Source organism: Sciurus carolinensis, chromosome 9, assembly GCF_902686445.1.
Source record: "Sciurus carolinensis chromosome 9, mSciCar1.2, whole genome shotgun sequence".
Lineage (NCBI taxonomy): Eukaryota > Metazoa > Chordata > Mammalia > Rodentia > Sciuridae > Sciurus > Sciurus carolinensis.
The window spans coordinates 83,346,651-83,371,566 of NC_062221.1; the positions used below are offsets into that span (position 1 = coordinate 83,346,651).

The window sequence follows — 24,916 nt, forward strand, 5'->3', positions numbered from 1 at the left end:
GAGCCAGGTCAGGGATTGCAGTGTGTAATTCTTGGTGCCTAAGAGCAGCTTCCAGGAAGTTTAAGCCACTAAAATTCTAAGATTTCTTTACATAGCCATCTGAAACCTTGAGAATCAGTCTCATCTTTAACATAGTTACACACACACGTGGCCCATGTTTGTTAACGTGGAGCGCTGTTTTGGTTCCTATTCCCACAGGCTCTTTTCCATTAACAGTGTGTGAACAGTATGCACAGAGTCAAGGTGTGTTGCTAACATGACCTCAAGTCAAGTACTCCAAGTCAGGACTTCAGTGCTCTCTAATTTAACGGAGACTCCTCACCCTTCTATCAACTCCAATCATATCGAAGCCTCATCTGGGGATACAATACCCTTTCTCCCATAAGATATAAAGTTTGCATACTCGTATTAACTCGTGCAGTCAACTAGAAAGTTCTTGAGGATGAAGACTACCTTACATATCTTTCTGTCACCTATGATTAATGCCTTATATTTATGAAGTTCTAATGTTTATTAGAACTACAGATATGTAAGATTTCATTTTTTAAATGACTTTATAGAAAGAAGAGAAACTAATGAGGGCAGTTTGTGTAACAGTGACAGTGTGGGCCGTGCCTGGGAAGGGTCTGCTCATGTTAATGAAGTGACGGATGGCGGAGAAGAGGCAGGGAGGCCCAGGAGATGAAAGAGGCCGCCTTACAATTTTCCCTGCAACCCGGTCATGTTAGAATTCAGAAATTTCCTTATTATAGGAAACATTAAAATGTTTGTCAAAATGAGATTTGTCCTATATCTCTTTTCTCAGAATATCCCCTCTTCTCTTAGGATGTTAATGAAAGCAATTAATGCCACTCTAAAATTGAAGCATCTTTCCTCTCCATTGCCTGTCCTGCTTCATGAGAACCCCAGGCACAACAGGCTGTCTTGGAAAACAGCCAAGACCCTTGAATTTGCAAGAGGTAGATGGGTAACAGTCCATACTCTTCACAACAGGATAAAGAACCCACAGAGTGAGGAAACAAAATTCCTCATCCTGTTGCTTCTGTGCTTTATGGTCACTACAAACTTGAGTCATAAGTAACATCATCTTCTCTTCAAGATGGCCCAAGTGTTGACCACCTGTCATTGCTCATGAGCTGCTGGTGCTCTGGAGAACGGTCCACGGGCACGGCCCCTCTGTGCCCTGAATGGTTTTATGTTGCTAATGGGAGGGCAGATTCAACATTCATGAAGTTCTTTCTTCATTCTAAAGTAAAGATCTCTGAGTCTAACTTGGTGTGCCTCTCCAGTCCTTATAATTAGGGGGATATGGTACATGTTATCTCCTCCCTCTCTCTCTCCCCCATCAGAGAATTAGTTCCTTAAGGGTATCAACAATTCGTACTACCTGTCACACTTACATGCAGAGTGGATGCTTGGTACATGTGTGCAGTTGGAATATGAAATCAACTCATGATATTAGGGGGAATAGTGATATTTTTAAAATATACTAAGAATGTTTTAAAAACCATTCCCAGATCCAGAATGTTTACATGGTCCAATATGAAAAGAAAATTAAAAGAAAAATGCAGTCCATCATCTATGATGCAAATAGAAGAGGAATTCTTAATGAAATAGCTCTGGGACTCTGTGAACAAAAAAGGAGAATCACTGAGGATAAACTGAAGAATCTTCGTGTAAAACTGGCAGTATTGTTGCAGAAACTTCAGCTGGTGAGTGATGACATTGTATATGGGTAGCAGGAATGTGCTCTGTGGCTAGACTCCTCTCCTGACGTCATCATTTGTTTACTGACCTGGGACAAGTCACTAACCCCATCCTTGCTCCCACTTAAAGAATATCAAAATCATAAATAAATGAACTTTGAAAATATATATAAGAATATTTTTTAAATTTCCTTATTTTTTCTCTTAAAAAATCAGAATTTTTTTCATTGTTCTCTTACAATGGTAATAAAAGCAATTAATCCCACTCTGTTGGTAGATGATTGATCACTTTTGAATCTCCTTAGTGGTCTGTGTCGAGTAAGAATTTTTTTTGCCAACTTTGTCAGGAAGCAAGGTATTTTTGTTTTATCTTCATACATAAATAAAATAAACACTCTTAATCTTAGAGGAGAGTTTGGAGAAGTTAGGAAACATTATGGAGGTGTGAATTACTGTCAGATGACCTTGTATATTTTAATGCACAAAGAATTGATAGATTGAACTAAAGAGGAAGGGCTCAGTTTCTGTGACAGCACATAGAAATGCTGGATCCGGCAAAAATTAAAATGTATTAGCCAAAATTGAAAAGTATTTCTATAGGTTCTAGAAATAAATTGAAAATGCAAGCCAAAACAGTGAGTTGAGGGAGCACGTGGCATTTCCTCCTCAGCTACAGCCCTGAGGGCAGGGACAGGAGATGGAATCTCCCCAGGTATGCAGGGTAAGAAAGTTGGACCTGCATCCTCTACAGAAAGCCCAGAGGATGTATGGGTGGTGGAGAGACAAGGAGACTGGCCACACACTATTTCAGTGGGACTTTCAAGCCTGTCTGCCTGGGTTTCAGTCCAAGCTGTGAGCATTTCAAGGCGAAAGTTTATTTTCCCTTCAAAAAATATGCATCTTTTGGTTTACATGAAGTTTCTCTTATATTAAGTAGAAAATGAAACACAGAAGATGCTTCTACTTAATTTTTGGTAAATTGCCCAAAGAAAAGTTCAACTCCCTTTGGTAATATAGGCAACAATTAAAATGCTACACTATTAAAATAAAAACAGATGATTAATGCTGCTTCTACATTATGGCAACTGTATTTGTGGTTCTATCAACACCACCCCTTCAGCCAATTCTTCAAGTTCATTATTACTGTGCAAGTGGGATTTAATGGAGTTTCTTGTAGTTCTTGTGGCCATAAATGCTTTTAAATGTGAATGATTTTACAAATAAAAGAACTGTATGGAATCTGGGCATGGCAGAGTTTCAGTGACAATTTTTGTTTTAACAACAGTGAACACTTACAACAAAGAAATTCTGTATCATAGAAATTGAATATCAATTAATGAGAATAAAAAAAATCTTAAAGTTATTAGTTCTCAGCATAGAAAATCTGTTTGGCTAGGAAAAAAATGAAAGAATAATAATTTACTAAATTAAAAAAAAATTTTTTAATTACCTTCAATACCAAACCCCTTGGCTAATTACCTTGGCTAGTTTTCCCAGACTAGCCAAGATAATTATATTACATTTGCTTTAGTCACAAAGTTTGGTAGGATGTGAGAGACTTAGCCAGCAGAATATGAAACCTTTTACCTAATCTAGTGGAAAGATACTCAAAGAGGTCTGACTCAAATATATTACCCTCATTCCACCACTTGAAGTTTCCATCTGTCCTTCTGACTGCTGGAGCAACTGTGGTAGAATAAAACAGAGAACTGGGTTGAGATGGGCCCAAAGCAGATGGAGTAGGACAGACACGTAGAAACTGGGCATAAAATCAACATAAGGTCTTAGGAGGAAGTTTCACCTGCCAGGCAGAGACTAGTAGCCAAAGGATTAGCTGTACCTAACAGACTGAGCCCTGGTCATGTTAGCAAGGATCACAAGGAGCTCTTTATGGTTATTATATTTGGAATCTAGGTAAATATCAACGTCATTGAAACCCTTCTACAGGAGCAGGATCCCAGTCACAAAACTGGAATCGTTGTTGGAGAACTGAGCTCATCTAGGGCAGAAGGAATAAAACTGAAGTGCATTTAATGAAACCAGGGAAGGGAAGAAGAGGTGCAGGTGAAGGAACTGGACCCTTGGTGGGAACTGTAGTAATGCTGGGATTGCTTTTGAAAGGTCCATCCCAACAGTCTTCTCCTCCATCTGTTCAGTTGGAGAGCTCGTTGACACTCTGGCTGGGCCTGAAGGAGAGAGATTTAGCTTATCCCATGGATCTGTCCAGGGATCCAGAAGCCCAGGGAAGGAGACTGAAATTACCCCAATGTGGTGCTAAGGGAGAGTGGGAAAGGAAGGATAGAGAGACAAGCGAGGCCAAGGCTGTGAGAAAAGATGGAATAGTAAGAAGAGGAGAAACAGAAGTCAAATTGTGTTTACTTCTCTGTTTTTGCCTAAAAGACTGAAGATTCATGAATTTTTAAAACAAGAGATGAGAACCTAAAACAGAGAAGGATGACAATGCGGGTGGGAAGGGACAAGTGATACGACAAGTAATTTTTTAAAAGGAGGAAAATGCCAGTGGAACTAACCTCCAGTAAAGAAGAAAATATGATCCGAATTCCTAGCCCCTTGTGAGCATAAAATGAGATTAAACGAGAAAACACTTCAAAAGGTTAAAAGCATTATTCAAACACAGGGCAGGTTCTGTTGCTACATGAATCAGAGAGAAGACTGTCAGGAGGCTGCCCAGAATACGTGAGTAAGCTCTGCAGCTTCTTTCCCTGGTGTCAGTGTTGCTTCTCTCTTCCAGGATGGTCCAGCAGATGACCTGGAGCAGATTGACATTTATTTGGAAGCTTTGTTGAAAGAAGATAATCTCCTTTCCAGACCCCTTGAACAAAGTGATGCAGGGCATGGTCTCCCGTTAGAGAGCAATGGAATGACTTCTCAAAACTAAAAGTCAGAAAAGGTATTCCCTTTCCAAAAATGCTGGATCAAAATGCAGTCTGTAAAAAATAAAAAATAAATAATAAAAATAATTTTTTTAAAAAAAGAAAAATCACAGGGACAATATAAACCATTAAAAAAAGAAAATTGGAAAATTTAAAAAAATTCTTTGTTGTAAATTTTTTCACCTACTAACTCTAAAAAAGCATATACTTTAGAGATGGGAACAGATCTACAATTTAAATGTTTGCCAATCCTATTTCTTATTTCTTCCTATTCTCTTGGATATAATTTTTAGAGTTCTCTAATTTTCATGCAAGCTACTAAGAAAAATGAAAATGTCACCTAAGCCTAAATTTTGCTTTTACTTAGATAATTGTAAAAACCTGAACACAGTGGATATCAAAATCAATATACAAAGGACTGTAGAATCATGTTCTCTTGAAATGTGTGTTGAAAGACATTGTACCTTTTCTCCACTGCAGTCAACACTCAGGAAAACAGAAACTATAAATCCTCCAAAAAACTCTGAGATAGAAGTGTATATGGTAGTTTTACAATTTAATTATAGTAAAACTATAACTCTCTTAAGCAGTATATACATATATATATATAAAACATGTAAAAATTGTGTTTTTATATTTACACACATGTAAGGAGTTGTTTTAATACTTTTCTTAATAACTGCATTGTTTGTTCATGAATGTCTTCGACTTTGAACAAAAACAAATAAAAACATTAAGACTCGTTTGTGGAATTGGTTTGTGGAATTATTTAATTTTAATTTGCATAATGCACATAGTACAAAAAGTAGAACATGTGAAATGTGATATTGTGAAAATTCTTCATTTGTGTCCTTTGCCCCTTAATTACGCTTCTCAAGAGGCATGCTCTTGCTGGGCACAGTGGCGCACGGTGGCTTATGAAGCTGAATCAGGAGGATCAAGAGTTCATAGTCAGTCTCAGCAGTGGTGAGGTGCTAAGCAACTCAGTGAGACCCTGTCTCTAAATAAAATACAAAATAAGGCTGGGGATGTGGCTCAGTGGTTGAGCGCCCCTGTGTTCAATCCCTGGTACCCTCCCCCTGGCAAAAAAGTCATGGTTTTACCAGTTTTTTTTTTCTTTTTATTGAAATTTCTCTATTGGTATGTTTTACTAATCACTTGTGAATTCATTCCCAAACAATGTATATAAAACCATGTTGACTGTTATATAACTGAAAATATGGATATAATAGCATCCAAAGATGCTGTTGCATTGTCCCTCTCAAAATACTGTCAAGAACTTTTCATATCAGGTTCAGTGTATGTAATAATATATATGTACTAATAGGTAATGAGATCATATTTCATTATTTTTAACTATTTCTTATTATTTCATTCTGTGGAAATTCCCAAATATACTTAACCATTCCCTTATCAATGAACATTTTTTTTTGTCCTTTTGGATTTACATGCACATAATAGTAAGTACCTTGTAATAGTGAATATCCTTGAAAATTCACACATATGCAATTTCATCTGTCAAACCTAACAAGGTGAATTGCAGGGTCAAAGATATGTAGATGTTATTACCAGTAGACATTGCCTAATAGCACTGCATAAAAATTATATTAAAATACCCTCCTCTGTAATGTATGAGTGCCTGTTTCTTCATACTTTCGGCTACCAGGTGAATTGTCATACTCTTATCTTGCGGATCAAATAGGTTAAAAGTGATAGGTCTTTGTTGCTTTAATGTACATTCCTTATAAGTATAGTTGAGCATCTTTTCTTGTTTAAATGTCTTTAGCATTTTAAAATTTGGCCTTCATACATTTTTCTATTTGGCAGCAGGTTTATTTCTTACTGATTTATAAGAAATATTTTCATATTAGGGAAATTATCTTTTTATATGATATATATTACAAAAATGTCCTCATAATTTTTAATTTATCAAATGCTTTTATGGTGTTTTGAGCCATAAGAGATTTTTTAAAATTGGGGTTTAATTTGCTTATGCCTTTGATAGTCATATATAGAAAGGACTTTTTCATGCTAAAATTATAAAACAATTTTACTTTATTATAATAATTTTAATAATTATCTTAGTCAAACTCTAGAATTTATTCTGGTATAAGAAGTTGTTTGGAAATCCCTCTTTCTTTTTTCTTTGTTTCTTTCTTTCTTATTTTGGTCACTCTGGGAATTGAACCCAAGGCCTCAAGCATGCTAGGCAAGCACTCTACCACGGGGCTACTTCCCCAACAGAAATCTCACTTTATGTTTGTGTATGTGTGTATATATGTTTCCACATAGCCACAGCATTGTCCCAGAATTATTGAGTGAATAATCAGTCCTTCCCCCACTAATCTGCAATGTTCTCTTTGTACGTTAGATTTCTGTTTGTATTTGAGTCTATTTCTGAGCAAAACAAACAAAAAGGCCCTCTGCTTTTTTCAGTGATTGCTCTGTATTTTCTCATGCCAGACCCATGTTGTTTGGGTAAGACTAATTTTATTTGACAGAAATTTTTTTATGTGTGCTTACCTGTTAAATTTTCATTAAAACTTAGAATTATCTTTTCCAGTTAGTACTACCCCCTAAATTTTATTTGCATTTTCTTGTGTTTGTGGTTGGTATAGAATAATATAGAGAATAGAATTTTTTTGAAATCAAGCCTTTCTAAATTCACAGTCAAATATACCTTTCTATCTGTTCTAGTCTTGGTGCCCTATGGTACCAGTTTAGAATTTTCTTCAAACATTTTTCACATTTCTAGTTATATTTACTGTAATTAATTAGAATTAATCTTTGATGTATCATGAATGAAGGCATTTCCCCACTCACTTATGACTGGTTAATGTTTTATACAGGAAGATTCCTGATTTTTGGAAACAGATATTGTATTCAATGTAAGAATTCTCATAGTAGAGGTAGTTTAAAACTTTTTTCTGCATCAGTTTAGTCATCTTTATACACATTTTAATATCCATAACTTATGTGAAGAAGCACAGCTTTTGTATTTCAGGTCCTTGTATTCTTGGGCTATCCAAAATTTTTCTTGCCCCTTGGAAACTTATTATCTTCTTCTGTCATCATCAGTATCTGTTTTCCTTTAATGTAAAAATTGGTGATGAATAAAAGGCAATGGTGATAAGTCTTCTGAGCATCCTTTTGCAGACACTTAAGGGATCTGAAGAGGAACATCCCTGGAGAATGTTAATAGAATACTCGGTATGTTCCTAACTGGATCATCCACAGGGCTCCATCCCTGTCTCATCTTCTTTTTACTCCACAAAAGAAACTTCATCTATTCTACTGGTTTCAAGTAATACTTCTGCCTGAATGAGTTACAAGTTTCTATGGCTCCATCATCCACCTATTATATAACTCTAATTCTGAAATAGAAATGTTCTACTGAAAGTCGGCACGGATATGTTTGAAACAAAATTAATCATATTCACTTTAACCACTCCCACTTCCTGTCAAGATGGTTTATTTCAGGTTCAATGGCTCCAGTTCTTAGGAAACCTGGGATTTATTAAGTAGGTAATCAATCAGGACTAAGGCAGAGATCCATCCAGGGTTAGGAGGTGGTAACCAGAATTCAGGATTAATAGAATTGTATTCCTCGTGGGAAGCTAGTCCCACATATGATTGGCAGTAAGATGCTTGAGGACCACTTGAGGTGCTTTGTTTCCATCACTGGACCATGGATACACTTCTTGAGTCCTTTGGCTGGTTCTCAAGTCCATTTGCAAGTGGGTATGGCCAGGACAAGATAAGATTAGCTTGGGAACTGGAGTGAGAGAAAGTCAGCAGCGAGAGAGCATACAGAGATAGACTTGAAAGACAAAAGAAGAGGAACACAGAGAAAAACAAAAACAAAAAAATAAGAAAGCCAGAAGACACAGCCACATATGTTCCTTTATCTTCAGACCAGACTACATCCACAACTTTACTTACCAGTAATCATCTGGTTATCTCTAGCCATGTTCCTTGTTGTACATAGACTTCCTTTTAATTTAACAGTACTCCAAGAGTATAATTTTCCCCTGGAAAAAATATTCTTCATCTAAATTTATGTTTAGAATATCAGGTACAAACAGACAGATACTCATATTACAATTTTGCAGCCTGGTGAACTGAGACTTGAGAGTGTAATATTTCTATGAAGTTAGCAAGTGATGGAACAAAGTCTAGAATGCATGCTTCCTCAGTTTCAATCAGGAAGACTTTGTCCCACCCCTTCTTAACTCACTGAAACATTACTTAGATTCACAAGTCTCAGTTTCCACATCTGTAAAAGAACAATGAAAAGTTACTGTTCTGAAAACCTGAAAAGTTCCTTCCACTAGACCCACTGTACTAGTTGATAATGTAGGCATAATGGATGACCAACCACATGACAAAGATTGTAGTCAGTAAAAGATACAAACCCTGCCCTTCATAGAAAACCATCCTCTGGGATGCTGAAAGCACAATACCATCAGTTAGAGGTAAGTGACCTCAGTCTTAAAACTGTACAGATAAGTTAATCTCATTGGCTTTCTGTTCTTATTTAGCCTGTAGCTGTAAGAGGTTTAGCGTAGTTTTCCAAGAGCATATGCTAGCCTCAATTTGTAGTGAAGAGAGGGACTAAATGACAGGACTTATATGAAAACAACCTGAGAAAAAGGCCCTAGACTGCGAATCACGATGGGGAATGGGGAATCTGTAGCTGGTGGTCAGACAGGAATTCTTGCACAAGACACCTATGTCTGGTACAGAGCATTTATGATGGAATATCCATCTGGCCTGCAAACACTGCATGAATTTAAGGCACTTTTGGGTCTGCAAGGTCTGAATCAAAAGGCCAATCAACATGTTGATCAAGTTTATAACACCTTTGATACCAACAAGGTAAGACCGTTTATATTTCATTCAGTTATGATTCTGCATTTCCTCCCTCCCTTTTTTTTTTTGAACCTATAATAGTGCCATAGGTAAAATGTGTGCAGCCCACTGAACAGAGACGTTTTCAGACAACCCACAGCTTGTAGGTAAGTCAGTCATTTAAACACATTTGGCACTGACGGCATGAAAATAATTGGGAACTAGCCTCTCCGCCCTTGGAAATGTTCTGCATGTAGGGAGTTATTTTAAAACCAAATTAAATCTCAGCATGGAATTCTAATGTTATCGTTTAAACAAATCTAATAAGTGCAGATTGATTTACAAAGACTCTTTTCAAAGTATTTAATACATTGGTGACATTTTATAGAAAAGTAAATTACAGGAATCTGCTTTTAAAATCATGAATGCATCTAAATTAGGTAAAATCAATACAAATTAAACAACATGTCTGTACTCAAATAAAAAATTAGAATGCTTTATATTACTTCTTTCCATATCTGACCAATTTAGTTTGGGAAAAACCAAATGAATTTACAGTTTTAAATTCAGATGAAGTTTAGTTTCTAAAGATTGTTACTCAACTATTATCTCGAATTGACTTGTCCCTGAGAAACTGCCGCATATTGGCTTTTGTTTCTTGAAAACATACAACATGAGAAGAGAAAAGTGATATGGGAAGGGAAAATAAGACTAAGATGTAACAATCTGAAATATCAGGTGCAATCTCTGCCAGCAAAGTTGTGTATTATTTTAGTTATAGATTTGTTTCATTCAAAATGTGCAGATGTCATCTAGAATAAAAGGAAAAGGAAAATACTACTAGTAGAAAAATAGATGACTATGGAGGTTGTACCAATGATACCAGGGGAGAAAGAAGTGTTCATTAAGTGAACAAATTATTAACAACTGGTCATCCACAAGGAGTATGGAATTTAGTGCAGCCCTTGGATCCCTTTTCCAAAGCCATAAAATGGGGGATTTAAAAAAGGAGTCAACAGTCAGGAACTGGGGGAAATTAAACCTGGGAGAAATTAATAGCATTTTAATCCTTGTAGTAACGTAGGGAACAGATTTCTTTCAGGACACTCTTGTACTTTGCTCTCAAACATAAGTTAAATGTTGCCCGTTTAGTCTGACTGTTTTCCTCCTCATAAATTTTAGTGTAAGATGTAACCAAAGGAGTTTAGAAGTCTGTGGGAAAATGAGGCATATTCTGCTTTTGTTCGTAACCCTGAAATGCGATCCAGTTACTGCAAGCACATTGGCACGTCTGTCTGTTTCCCTCCTCCCGCGCCTCCCTCTCTCCCTCTTTCTGTGTGGTTGCTGCTGTCCCGGGGTGCTGCTGTAAGCAGCCCAGTTTCAGGATGGCAGGCTGTGGCTCTAGACAGAAGCTTCTCAAGTTCTTAGGGTGCTTGGGGAGATTAGAAGATGAGCGCTCATGGAATTCTGCAGCCGTTCTCCAGAGGCGTTGATGCCTTATCCCTCGCCAGTGGTCTTGCTGCCAGTCCCCTGCCTGGAACGCACCGTGCCTGCCCACGGTGCATACGCAAGAGCAGGAACAGTGAAAGGAAGGCTGGGTGGAAGCAAGGATCTGCTGTCCAGGAAGCAGGGGCCGAGGACCTCCAGACAGGCACCCCAGGTCTGTGTTCCACTGGCGGGAGGCCCTGTGTGTCCACAAAAGGAATGGCCAGGCCCACCTCAGGAGCTTAACTCAAATAGCTTGCAAGTTCTGCCAGTGTCCTTGATTTGTCATAGAGATTTTATGTCTGCTGGGGAAGCAGGTGAGCCTGAGCCGTGATGACAGGCCACAGGAAAGGTGGGGATCGCCACGTGACACCAGGTTGTGAAATGAGAAGCACCAGGATTGTTCATTACCAAGCGATGCTGAGACATGGCATGTAATCAAGCACGGGGAAACAAAAAAATATATGTAACTAGATGAACCAATATAACTCACTGTCCAAACCCCTGAGGATTTAGTATTTCTGTGGAGCTCCTTTGTGATTTTAAGAATTCTGGATGGAAATCATTCAAAATGCCTTTCTTATGTTCCTTCCTCCTCAAAGTGCCGGTTAAACATTTTCTTGATATATCAAAGACATTAATATGAACATCAGTTGTTACATTTTATGTAATACCATGAGGCACCATGTCCTTTGTAAGTCTCTGGGACTGAGTTTCCTAATGTTACAAACCCTGAAATCGTGCTTTTTTGTCCTTGTGTTTGCTTTTTATTGTCTTTCTATCTCTTCTGCTATCAAACATATTTCACAGCTTTCTGGTTGCTATAATAATACTAATAAGCTTTTGATCTCTTTTTAATCTGCCATTTCTAACCTGGATTTAGCTTATACTCAAGCTAAACAAGCCTATTAGAACAGTGCTTAACATAAAAGTAAATAGATCCTGAAGTCTAGAGTGTAAAATTCATAATGATTCCTTTGGCTAATCACATACCCTGTGGGCTTCTCCTTGGCCCTTCAGTAATGCTTCATGTATGTCCAGGATGAGGAGGAAAGGGAATCCCTGTCCACTGTTGGTGGAAATGTAAGTTGGAACAGCCACTGTGGAGAACAGTATGGTTTAAAACAGCATGGAGTTTCCTCAAGAAAATGTAAAATAGAACTACCATAAATATCATATCATCATGAAATCCCCTTCTGGGTAGATACCCAAAGGCCATGAAATTGGTATGTTGGAGAGACATCTGAACACATTGTAATGTTGCTTGCAATAGGCGAGATATAAGATCAACCTAAGTGTCCATCAGTAGACAAATGAATTGAGAAACACACACACACACACACACACACACACACACACAGGAATACAATTCAGCCTTTAAAAAGAAAGAAATCCTGCCACTTTCAACAACTTAAATGAACCTAGAGGGCATTATGCTGAGTGAAATAATCTAGGCACTGAATGATCTCACTTGTATGTGGGATATTTAAAAAAATTGAATTCATAGAAGCAGAGAATAGAGTGGTGGTTGCCAGGGTTTGCGGGTGTTGATGGGGAAGGGGAACGAGAGGATGTTAGTCAAAGGATACAAAGTTCTAGTTGAGCAGGATAAATAAGTGACATGGTTAACAACAATGTACTGAATACCTGGAAATGGCCAAGAGAGAAGATCTTAAATATTCTCAACACAAAATTAACTATGTGGGGTGAAGGACATGTTAAATAACTTGATTTAATCATTTTCATAGAGTATGCATCATGCTGTATACTATAAATATATACAATTTTTATTTGTCAATTTTACCTTAATAAAACTAAAAGAAGTGCCTGGCATCTTCCAGCACATTACATGATGAGCACATTTGATCACACGGTAATGGAACCAGCTTCACTGTAGAGAACATGACAACTTCTCCTCAGATATCCTGCAACATAGCCGACCAGAGCCTCAGGCACTGCATGTGGGAATCCCTCACTGTGCTGGGCTGAGCCCAGGACGCCTGAGCTTAGACTCCATCAGGGATAGATGCAGCAGAAATCCTAAGGCCCAGCCATTGCTAATAGGCCCCTCACCTGGATCAAGTCAGCGCCCTGGCCTGAGAAGGGCTCCTGCCTTCCCTGACTCCTTTGGTATTTCACTTCACACACACACACGTCTCTGAATAGAATCTCTTCCTTTCTGGGGTTGCATGTAATCCCCAAGAAGGTGCCTGAACTTCAGGGTACTATCCTAGGGGCTGGGAGCCTCTGTCCACACTGACACTCACTGAGACACCATCTCCCTTCACCTCCTGATTCACTCAGGAGCTGTTGTTTCCACACAGCTCACCTCCTAGGTCAGATTCGCTCTCAGCTCCTTTGTTCTCCTTGACATGGAAGCCACAGCAATGGTTGGACTCGTCTTTGCAGAAATGCTTGCAGCCCTTTCTCCCAAGCTATGCTAAGTGCCCAGGTGCTTCACTCTGCCAAACCTGGTGTTCCGTTCGCCCTCCTACCTTCTCGCCTTCTCAAAGCAGTGTCCCCCGCCATGTCTGCACCCTTTCTTCCCTCCCTTATTCCACACCTCCCAGCCTCTGGAATTGTTATCTACTTAGGGAGTAGCTAGGAGAAACCAGAAAAACTGCCTCTGACAATATTCTTACAAGTCATTTTTTTACTGGCACAAATGTTATACTCTGAAACATAAATGGTTTAAGCCCTGAAACTCAAGAGCTAGGAATGGACTCTTGATTTCTGCCTTTCTGCTACAGTAACTTATCTACAGTGACTTACTTTTTTAAATTAACTTTCTATTGGTGCATTATAATTATACATGATAGTGGGATTCATTGTGATATATCTATCTGTACATGCACATAACATAATTTGGTCAATTTCACCCCCAAGAACCTCCCTTTAACTTCCCCTTCTCTATCCTCCTGGTCCCTTTGCTCTACTGCTCTCTCTTCTAATTTTATGAGACGCCTCCCACCCTTTTCCCCCCTTTTTTCTCTCTAGCTTTCACATGAGAGAAAGTATACAACCCTTGACTTTCTGAGTCTGGTTTATTTTGCTTAAAAATAATAATCTCAGGTTCCATCCATTTACCTGTATATGACATAACTTCATTCTTATTCACGACTGAATAAAATTACATCATGTATAATCACATTTTCTTTATCCATATGTCTGTTGATGGAAACTTCGATTGGTTCCGTATCTTGGTTATTGTGAATTGTCGTGCTGTACACGTGGGTATGCATGTACCGCCATAGTATGCTGGCTTTATGTCTTCTGGATAAATACTGAGGAGTGATATAGCTGGGTCATATGTGGCTCTATTCCTAGTCTTTTGAGGAACCTCCATACCAATTTCCAAGGCAGCTGTGCCAATTTACAATCCCACAACAATGTATAAGAGTTTTTCCCCCATATCCTCCTCAGCATTTGGAAGTGAAGGTCTTTGTGAATGTGGAGGAGTTGAATAATAGAAGGGATTGTCAGGGACAAAGTCACATCATGAACACACTGCATTCCTACCCTACTGCACTGAGCCTTGGAAGCATGGCTGAAGGAAATAGGAACAAAGCTGAATAGGAATGGGCCCCTGTTAAAAGGCATTCATAGTCTAGTGGGAATACAGATCCATTCTTGAAAAATAAAAGGAAGGAAACGAAAGATCCAAGACTGAGGGAGATGAAATCACCACACTGATTCTCTGGTTCCACACTATTCAGCCAGTCTGTTAATGTGTCTGTCCACTTGGATGGAGGTATGGCTGGGTGAACTCTTCAGTTCCATCCAGGCAGAACAGGAAAAGGTAAAAAAAAATTGCACTCACTGTTTTAAGGAAGTGAGGGTGGAAGCCAGTGGGCAAGTAGAAGTCATTATTTTGGGTGTCCTAAACAGTTCACAACCTAATCGAGGAGAAAAGTCATGTCCAGATGACTGGCCGTATATTATAACAGACTATATAGTAGGACTGGGCGAACCAAGGCACATTTCCTGGGATCAGAAGATGTAACAAAAATTAAGTCATGGCATTAGCTGGGAAAGGCTTTCTAGAGAAGTTAAAACATTTTCAGATCTTTAAAGAAGTGCAAGACTTGGATTATTACTAATAAAAGTTAACACTGCACATTCCTGTGCCAATCACTGTATTAAGCACTTTATTATCTCATAGAATCCTCACAACCATATTACAGAGTAAAGACTATTTTTATCATTCCCACTTTACAGTGGGCTCAGAGAGGTTAAGTTAATTGCCTAAAACTGCATAGCACAATTGGAAAGCTGGCAGTCTGACTCCAAGGACTGTACCCTAAACTGGTGTGGTAGTCTACCTTCAACAAAGGAGTTGGGACTTGCAATGAAGTCAACAGTTCAAATGAAAGAAGAAGGTAGGAGGGAGCATGGTGAGTGGGGTACCCAACTAAGACAGGGGTTCTACTAGTGCGGACCTGGAGCCACCCACCCCAGGAGTCTCACCTGTATCTATTGCTTCATGTAGATAGCCAGGCTTTGCGGGGGATCACACTTGTGTAGTAGCTCAGAGCACTGGGATGCCTGGAGAGTCAAAGAACAGGAAGAAAGCCTTCGGTCCCTGGGGCTTCTACTCCGTGTTCTGTTGCTGTAATAGGTGGGAAGGTAAACGAGTGGGCCACATCTGTGTACCTGGGTTTTATCTAAATAGAATAGCATCATCATATTTTAAACTAGACCAGAACTCCTCTAAAAACAATCCCATGGAAAATCAAGGCAAAAATCAAAGCAAAACAACAACAAAAAATCCTGTGTCCGATGCAGAAAGGCAGGAGTGAGGCCATTTCTCACAGGCAAATGGGGTAATAGCAGCCTGCTTATTGGTAATAGAAGAGTGAGGGGAAACACGTTTAAAAGACTCAACACAAGTCTTTCCCTCAACAAGGTGCGGTGATGACCGCCTGGTGCAGCTCAGGAGGCTGAGGTAGGAAGATGGCACATTCAAAGCTAGCCTCACAACTTAGAGAGACCCTATCTCAGTGGTTGAGTTCCCTTGGGTTCAATCCCCAGTACCAAAAAAAGAAAAAGGCTTTGCTTCCTGTGGCCTCCAGTGGTCTCACTGAGAAAAGTAGATGGTTTCTCTGTGTGGGGTTTGGAACTCAAACCACAAATAGAGTGAGCATTTAATTCAGAAGAACATCTAAACACTAGGATAAAACAAAGCAGAAAAGCAAATTTTCAGGTTGCTATTTTACCTTAGCAGTCCCAGATGGACCCTGGGGATCCCAAATGAGGGAAGAAGTAATACTTAGAAATATGAATGGCTAACCTGTTAGAGAAAGAATAAGAAGCAGCATTCTGTGGAGTTGGATGTATGGTTACTACAATGTATGTGATAGTAATTTACCTACAAATCTGTTTACACACCAAATCTTATAAGCCTCAATGTACCAGAAGTCCTTGCTGTTACTTTCTCAATGAGCCCCTTGAAGAATCTCTCTATAATCTGAATCACAGTCTAACTCAGGGACAGTGGAGGCAGCCCCTTGGGAAGAACCAGGATTCCCGGGCTCCTGTGCCAGCTTGTCCCTCACTTGCTGTATGTAATCTTGGATAAAACCACTAATCTCTCTGAGTCTCAAAATCTTCATTTCCAGAACTGGGACAAGACCTATCCTGCCCACGTTGTCATTGAGCTCATGTGACACAATGTAGGTGAAAGAACTTTGGAAAAAACTACACAGCACAGTTAGAAAGGGAGATCTTGCTTATCAGCAAAATGCAGATAGCTCTGACCTCAGCCCCCTCGGGTTTGATAACAGTTCTGATTAACAGTGCTTCTTATCAAGCTTGAATTATATTTCCAGACGAGAGGGTGAGTTTTTACAGGCACAGGCCTTGTTTTCCTGCTTTTCTCACCTCGAATTTATCCTAGTGCTTTGAACATTCATTTGCCCCTTGCAATGGTTGCCAAATGCAGAATGAAATTAATTAAATGGTATTTTGCTTACTTTCTTTGATATTCCTAAATTCAATGTAATTGATGATTTTTGACCAGGACAGGTGTGGGGACCTCAGCTCTACTTCAAATTCATAAGTGACCTTTGGTTGTGTGTGTTCTTAGCTTCTCTCTGTGTAGGAGTCCTTAGCAATCAAAGCCTGAGATCTTTTAACTTGCATCATAATTGCAGCTACCTGCAATTAACCCCTGGCTGCCTGCAACCTATAACACTGTATCAGGTTGTTTGGTTTACAAGGTGATCACAATTACTGTTGCTCTTCATAAACCATATTTACTAGAAACAAATAGCTACCTCTTCCATTGCTTACTGTTAAGCTACAGTCTCCTAGGGGTAAACCAAGGCTATTCTTTTCAAAGCCACTTTTAATGAAGCTCAGAAGAAGCATTTATTGTGCTAATTAAACACCTCATATTTGTTCAGCACTTCATAATTTACAAAAAAATTTCACATATACCACCAATTGTCAACATTTTGCCTGAGGTCCTTCCAGAATTTTACCTGTAAAAGACATCAGCTTTACCAGGTGACATACATTTAAATGTAAGCTCCAGAAACTCATATATATTTTAATAAAATCTGCTGAAGTTGTGGATCTTAATTATGACTATGAATTCAAAACACCAAGGAGTATTATGAAAAATATCAGTGACCGGGCTTCTACCTAAGACCAAATCAAGCAAAATTTTGTTTTTTAACAAAATCAAAATCAAAAACAAAAACAATTTTGTTTTTTAACCTTTCAGGTGATTCTAATGTGCAGTCGGAGTAAGCACCAATGCTATCCCAAGATGGTCACAGTCTTATTGGCAGAAAATGGTTCTAGGTCCATTTCTGTCATTGAAGAGTTGTGTACCATGAGGACATAGGCAAAGGGGATTCTGGACTCAAAATTTCTAACTCTGAAGCTATGGTTATGACACCTATTTTAGCTTCAGTATTGAAAAACACAACCCTGAAGCAAGTAATGTAGTCGTATTCATTCCACCATTGATTCTGCCATTTTGTACATCTCTGACTCACCTTTTCTCTTTATTAAGGAACACAGATCCAGGCTCTTAAACACAGGAAATAAAAAACTCTTAGGAGACTGTCTGAGTGAGTTAGGGTGAAGCTTGGTTTTATTTTCTGTTAAAATATGAGTTAGGGAGACAGATGCTTGTTATAGTAAACCTGTATTAAATATCTAAGGAAATTCCTTGCAAAATGCTGCTGTTGTTCTAATCACAGATCTCAAATAGCTCGTTCAGAGGTGATCGGACTTGAATCCTGTCTTGCCCTCCCTGTCACAGAAGACTGACTTCCGGTTCACAGAGGCCCAGACATCTGCTGAGCTGACTGTATTCCAGGAGGAGATGTGAAGACTTCCTTATATCCAGGAGACTTATTAATAATCAGGAGCTTGTTTTGTAAATATAATGAGAAGTCCTTTGTCCCAAACCCTTGAATTTTGCGGAGTCATGGTCAAGACAACCATGTCTGATCTGCATAAAGATCACATTATAAAACCAGTTTACCAAGTCAGCAGTGTGTCTCTCATCCCACAGAGCAGAGTCTCTCCTCAGGACATGCCGGCAATTCTGCATCGAAGAGAGATAATGTTTGCTGTTAATATTTGTGTCCATACATGAAAATGAACTAGGTCATAAACTCTGAACATAAATAACATTTCTCTTACAGATTTTTTAAATTCACAAAAGGGATAAGGATGTTTTGAACCTGAGAAAGAATAAGAAGTAGCATTTTTATTTTGTGTACTTTCATTGATATTCCTAACATGTAAGTTCATATAATTGGCAATTGTTGACCAATCATGTAATGTGCTTATGCTCCTATCTGGAGTATTTTATATCTATCGACCGAATAACCATTTTCAGACAGATGTTTCAATTCACATGTTGCTACTGATCCAGCACAGCTGGTAAAGGTCATTGAAGTGTGTCATATGTAAAAGAAGGAAAACACCCAGAAGTCTGCAGGTTAAGGTGTTGTGAAAATTCATGAATTTTCCACAGATAGTGATGCTATGAAAAGTAACACAAAATTGGTATATGGAAGGAAATTCTTTTTTTCTTTTTGGAAATTTAAGAAGTGAAAAATAATAGAAATTGGATATTCTAAAATTTTAACATTTTCACCTTTTTCCTGTATTTTTAAATTGGTGCATTATACATAATGGTGAGATTTGTTGTTATATATTCATGCATGCATACAACATAACAATATAATCTGGCCAGTTTTATTCCCAGTATTTCCCCCATGTCTCTTCTCTACCTTCTCTCTGTTCTTTTCCTTTGTTCTTCTGATGGAAATGGTTGTATTCTAGGTCTATAATTTGGCAAAATTTTGTTGAAATTGGACTACTTATTTTCCTGATTTAGAAATATGTAGAAATATAGAGTATATCACTAGTTACCTAACAATAATTTCTATTTCCATGGTTTTGGGGGATTTTTGTTGTTGTTCTTTTTGGTGCTGGTGATCTTAGGGCCTTGTGATGCCTAACATGTGCTCCACCACCAAACTATATCTCCAGGCTCCCTGGGCTTAGCGATACTAGAACTCAAGCAGCCTTGGTTCTTGGTTAATACTGTGTAAGGTCTCATTAGTGTTAAATAAGTCTTTATCTACAAAGCGCAATGCCTGGCCCTGTATGTACGGCAAGTTTACATAACACCAATAATATCATTGTCATCATGATTACTATTACAATCATTATTGTTATCCCAGCCTACTTCCCTTCGGAAAATGAATGAATGTTTCTAGAATGGAAATTCTAGAATTTAAGTCAGTGAAATGAAGCTAAGTGCCCTCGAGGACATTATGCAGTTTACAAACTCATGCCTTCAACATTTAAATCACCTGTCTCTGAAATACACTAAGTCACTCAGGCAAACAGAGAGAAAGCAATGGTGGAACCATAGCGGGCACATCAGATAACATCTGCAGTGAGATTTCACCCAGGGACTTCACAGAGTGAGAAGTGTGGAGGGATCAGTCGGGTCTGCCCTGCGGGTATGAATCCCTGCAGAGGGTGAGAAATGCTAAGCCAAAGCAAGGACAGGCTCTGCAGCAAAGGATGACTGTGGATTCCTAGCCAAGCACGTAGGTGAAGACCAAGAACATTGTCAACTGAGGAAGGCCCAGGACGGGCATACCAGGTCATAGAGGGGAAGCTGAGAACATTCCCTGAGGAAACTTTGCTGGAAGCTAAACCCAAGGATGGTGGAAGTGGGGTGAAGTGTTTGAAAATAGAAAAAAAAATTTTTTTGAAAGGTTCCAGGGGGCAGGAAGGGGAAGAGGGGAATGAACATCTCTTTTCCTGCTGAGCCAGATGGCATTGGGGCTGGGGTGGGGGTGGAACTGGAAATGGTGGCCCTGAGGGCCCTTTGATCTCAAAGTCTCTCTGAAGCTAAGCAGCTTATTGCACTCATGCCAGATTTTCCTTGAGCAGCACAGGTGTATAGGTAGCACAGGCTCCAGGTGCAGCACCTTCGGACTTCCGAGCTGTCTCACTTTACACAGTTCTGTCTCCTCCCAAACAGCTCCCACCCAGGGATCCAGCACAGCACGCTGCCTTGAATGCACTCCCTCTGTTCAAGTCCATGGGCCTCATCTGGAAAGAGACTTCCATCGTAAGGAGTTCTGAGGGCTCTACTGGGCAAGAACGAAGACTTGACTAAGTTTAAATTCATGGTTCACCCACATCCTAGTTTTGATCCTTGAGCTCACTTTTTTAACCTCTCTAAAAGTCAGTTCTGTACTCCATAAAATGAGACTAATAAGGTGACCTGCAAGGTTACTGTTAGAATTAGAGATAATGCAGGGAAAGTGACTAGCTTCGTGACTTAGAACATAGACTTTTTATCCTTTCTTTTTTGGAAATTAATTAGTACTAAATAATAAAAATCATTTTCATATTTATATACACTTTATAGATAAACTTCTAATTATACTTCAGATTGGTCATACCCTGAAAACAGCTATGATTATGGTAGGTCCATTGCCTGGAGACTGTACAGCCACCTGTGGATTTTATGTTTTTCTGTTAGGCAAAAGTTCTCAGGGTCTTCTTTTTCTTTTTCTTTCTTTTCTTTTTTTTTTTTTTTTAATAACAGGGATTGTACCCAGGGACCCAGGGGCACTTAACCATTGAACCATATCCCCAGTCTTTTTACTTTTTTTTTTTAAATTTTGAGACAGGGTCTCAGTAAGTTACTTAGTACCTTGCTAAATGATTGAGGTTGAATTTGAACTTATGATCCTCCTGCCTCAGCCTTCCAAGCTGCTGGGACTACAGGCATATGCCACCATGCCCAGTTTATTTTCCTTATTTTAAAATTATATGGTAGTTCTAAAATAATGGCAGAAAGTAAATTTTTAAACATTTTTTCACTTTATGGATATAAAACTTATAATTTCCATATGTTTTAGAGATGATGAGAAAACTTAAATCTGATGTCTCTGTATTTCTCTCTCTCTCTCCCTCTCTCTCTTTCTCTCCTTCCTTCTACAAAATGAAGTCAGACTCCCTACTGGCCTGGGTAGCTGTCATGCTTCCATATCCCCATCTCTAGTTTAACTCTCCTCTGGAATCCACTCCATCCTAAAAACATGATGTGTAGATCTATAAACCTGTTGGGATTAGAATCATTTTGATAGGCATACTCTCTCACTCTTCCTTCCTGAGGACTCCTTGAAAGAATTCTGGCTTTGCATGCTTTTAGTATCATCCCCTCCCTCAGTTTCCAAGAAGATTCTGCCGTCACCAAAATAATTTTTTAGAATTTGTGATACAGAATTAAGAGAAAAAATTGGTGTGATAAAAGAAAGAAATGTTCTCAAGCTAGGGCTGGCAGTGAGCAAGCTGGGAATGGAGCTGCTGAAGAGCGAGCAGCAGGGTGTACTTGGAGAGGCAGATGGGAGAGGAAGCGGGTGTTGTGAAGAAATCCAGAGATGTCTTGCAACCTGTGTTTGTTCCAGAAGTGGGAGTGTAGACTTTTCATTATTCTGAGATTAACTTTTGATCGTTTTGGGACTGAATCATGTGCGTCCTATTTTGTTCCTAACCAGTCTTAATAAAGTTACACAATCACCCTGGAATAAGTCAAAATTAAAAAGACCATTGAAGAGATAACTGGGGTGACAGAACTAGGTACAAAATAAGACGTGGATGAGAAAAGCAAAGTAAGTCTGTGGTTCCCAAATCTTAGGATACATAAGGCCAACTGAGGAGCTTTTGAAAATGCAGGTTCTTGGACTACATCTGGAGCAGCTTTGTTTGATACTGGCTTTTTGTTTTGTTTGTTTTGTCTTTTTTGTTTGTTTGCTCGTTTTTGTTTTAGGGGTGGGATAGGGATCTAGGAATATGCATATTTCGTTATCATCCATAGTATTCTGATGCTGGAAGTTTATGAATTCCACCTAGGCTCAGGCCACAAGAACCCGAATCTCCAGGCAGTTCTATGGTATGCCGCACAAGCTTCTGCAGCTCAGCTATGGAAATATGAGATTAAGAATGTTCCCTTGAATTTCCCCAAAGAAAAGTCATTGAGTATTCTCCCTACATTCTTCCTAGTCGCATTTGTAGGGACATCTCTTCACCTCTTCAGTAATAATTTTCTCCCTCTTCTGCCCTTGAAATCTACGGATTACCTGAAGACAATAATCAATTTTTTTCCCTCTGATTTACAGAATAAATATTCACCTAAAACCCTCACAATACTAACAAAAGCTATGAAATCACATTTGCTAGAGTAATGCACATTTCTTCAAAATATTAATAGAAGGGTAATTGGAAAGAAGAGTTGGCTGTGGATTGTGAGGATTAATTTGTCTGGCTGTAAAACAGAATGTTGAAAGGAAAATGGAATGATTTGCTTCTAAAAGTTTTTGAAAGAGAATGCCTGGTCTAAGAGGAAAGTTTCCTCACTCCAAATCAGCTTTGCGTGTAGATAATCCAGGTTTCCCATCTAAAAACAGTTCAGTGGTAAATACTTATGCTCACCTCCTGGTAGAGTTGGTCCAGAGCTTGTGGAGCCTGGATTGGAAGGTGTTAAGGCCACACAGGCATTGTGCCTGATAATAAAATACCAAATGTTCTACAGGCTACGGTCCTCAATCTAGCCTGCTGCCATTCATCATGCAGATGACACCAAAAGCTGTGATCACTGAGGTAGAACTCATAAAGTGAAACAAACCATCATCAAATAAATTTTTTTTTTATGGAAAATCTGGATGATGACCTTACTAATAAACCAGATTTGCAGGGAGGATGCTCCTCTGATTCTTTGATAACTCACCCAATAACTTCCCAGGAGACAGTTGTACTAAATGTTCAGATCCCAAGTTCCCAAAGAAAGGCCTGGGAGCAGATTTACCTATGACTGGTTACTGTCTGCCATGTTTACTTCCTCCAAATCTCCAGTCTTGTTTCCAAAAATAACAGTCCTGTCCTGCTAAATCTGGATATATGATATTGATGTCATGTTAAATAAATTTCAACTACAATAGCATATTTCCTTTGTCTCAGTCATGGCTCTGCTAGGGATTAACAAGGTAAAGTGGTAGCAAGAAATAAGAAAGTAGGAAAGTAAAAACCAATTGCACTTTGTGTTTATTTTGTACCTATTTCTGTTAGACTCCCAACTATTAGTTGTATCTTTTATAAGAGATTTATAGTCATTGATGGGTTAAAGAGGCATAAGTTATAAAATAGTAAAGCATAATATCATTTGTAGTGAAATGAATTTAAAATATTTTCTTATTTTTTTCTGACTTTTAAAAATGATCCACAGGGTAGAAAATATGAGTCAATATATTTTGTACAATGTCGATGTGACTAGCACATTGGCTTCCAATATCTGTGATATTGTGGTTACTTATTACCACCAAAAAAAAAAAATCTTTAAAAAATGCTATTATCTAGCTAGATAGGCTTTGCCTTCTACCCAGAGCTGCTGGTGATTTCTCAGTTGCTTTTCCCATGGACTTAGTGAAACTGTTCACAAAAGCTTGAGACTCAAAGCAAACACATATCACTTTACAGACCAGTAAGTTTAAAACCCTGTAATTTGAAGGGGGAGGAATCCTTTATGTCCCTTCTGGCCTCTGTAAATAGGTGTTAACATCACAAGTACTCCAAAGAGGATGTAGTTGACAGATGTTTTCTTGAGCGAATATGCTACCATTGGCATCTGAACTTATATGGGAAATAACAGAGACCAGGTCACATGCCTGAGCTGGCTACCTTTCTGAAGGTAGTTGAGCATTTTGAGTTCAGAATTTGAAAACTATGATTCTGAAGAGTGACATAGACTATCTCTGTTTCAACTGAAATGTTTTTTTTATCAATTTAAAACAAGATAAGGGGGACCTCCTAAGCTGGTGATCCTTAAATAATCTTTTCCAGGATTGACTAATAGGACATAATCTTTATAGAAAAAGAGACTCATAAATTATGATTCATACTTTAAATTAAAAAAAATATCCTAGACTAAAGCTTACCTGTGCAAAAAATATCCATTTCTACAAAAAGAAATGTAGAATTTATTTATTAGATATGTTTCCCTTCTATTAAAAATTCTCTGAGAACAGGACACAATCTGAAGACATTCAGAAGTTAACCGCTGTATAGGGCTCAGGAGTAAGGATTCAGCCTTCTGTCACAGCATTTCAAAATTTTGTTGGCATAAGGAGTAAAGTGTCTTTTTTAAAGGTACTTAATCTCCTCTTCATAAAGAATATCAACAAAAAACCTACAGCAAATATCACACTTAATGGTGAGAAACCAGAAGTTCTCCCAATAATATCAGGAACATGGCCAGGATGCCCATTCTCACTACTCTTCAAGACCATATGGAAGTTCTCACCAATGTAATGAGACAAGAAAAAGAAAGAAAAGATATACAGATTGGAAAGGAATTATGCTGTCTTTGTTTGCGAATGACTTGATTGTTTAAGCAGCAAATCCAAAAGAACTGACAGAAAAGCCTCCTGC

General features: G+C 38.6%; 2 protein-coding genes across 2 annotated transcripts in view; both read left to right on the forward strand.

The window, feature by feature from the left end:
• Morc1 (MORC family CW-type zinc finger 1) overlaps nt 1–4,605 on the forward strand; it is a 146,302-nt gene extending 141,697 nt beyond the window's left edge. Inside the window, 2 exon segments of the mRNA XM_047565496.1 lie at nt 1,518–1,712; nt 4,459–4,605. Coding sequence (XP_047421452.1) covers nt 1,518–1,712; nt 4,459–4,605 — 342 coding nt within the window.
• Nucleotides 4,606–9,274: 4,669 nt separating this feature from the next.
• The window catches only part of Guca1c (guanylate cyclase activator 1C), a 28,867-nt gene continuing 13,225 nt past the window's right edge, over nt 9,275–24,916 (forward strand). The window contains exon 1 of the mRNA XM_047563153.1: nt 9,275–9,478. Within this exon, the coding sequence (XP_047419109.1) occupies nt 9,275–9,478 (204 nt within the window). The remainder of the gene's footprint in view (nt 9,479–24,916) is intronic.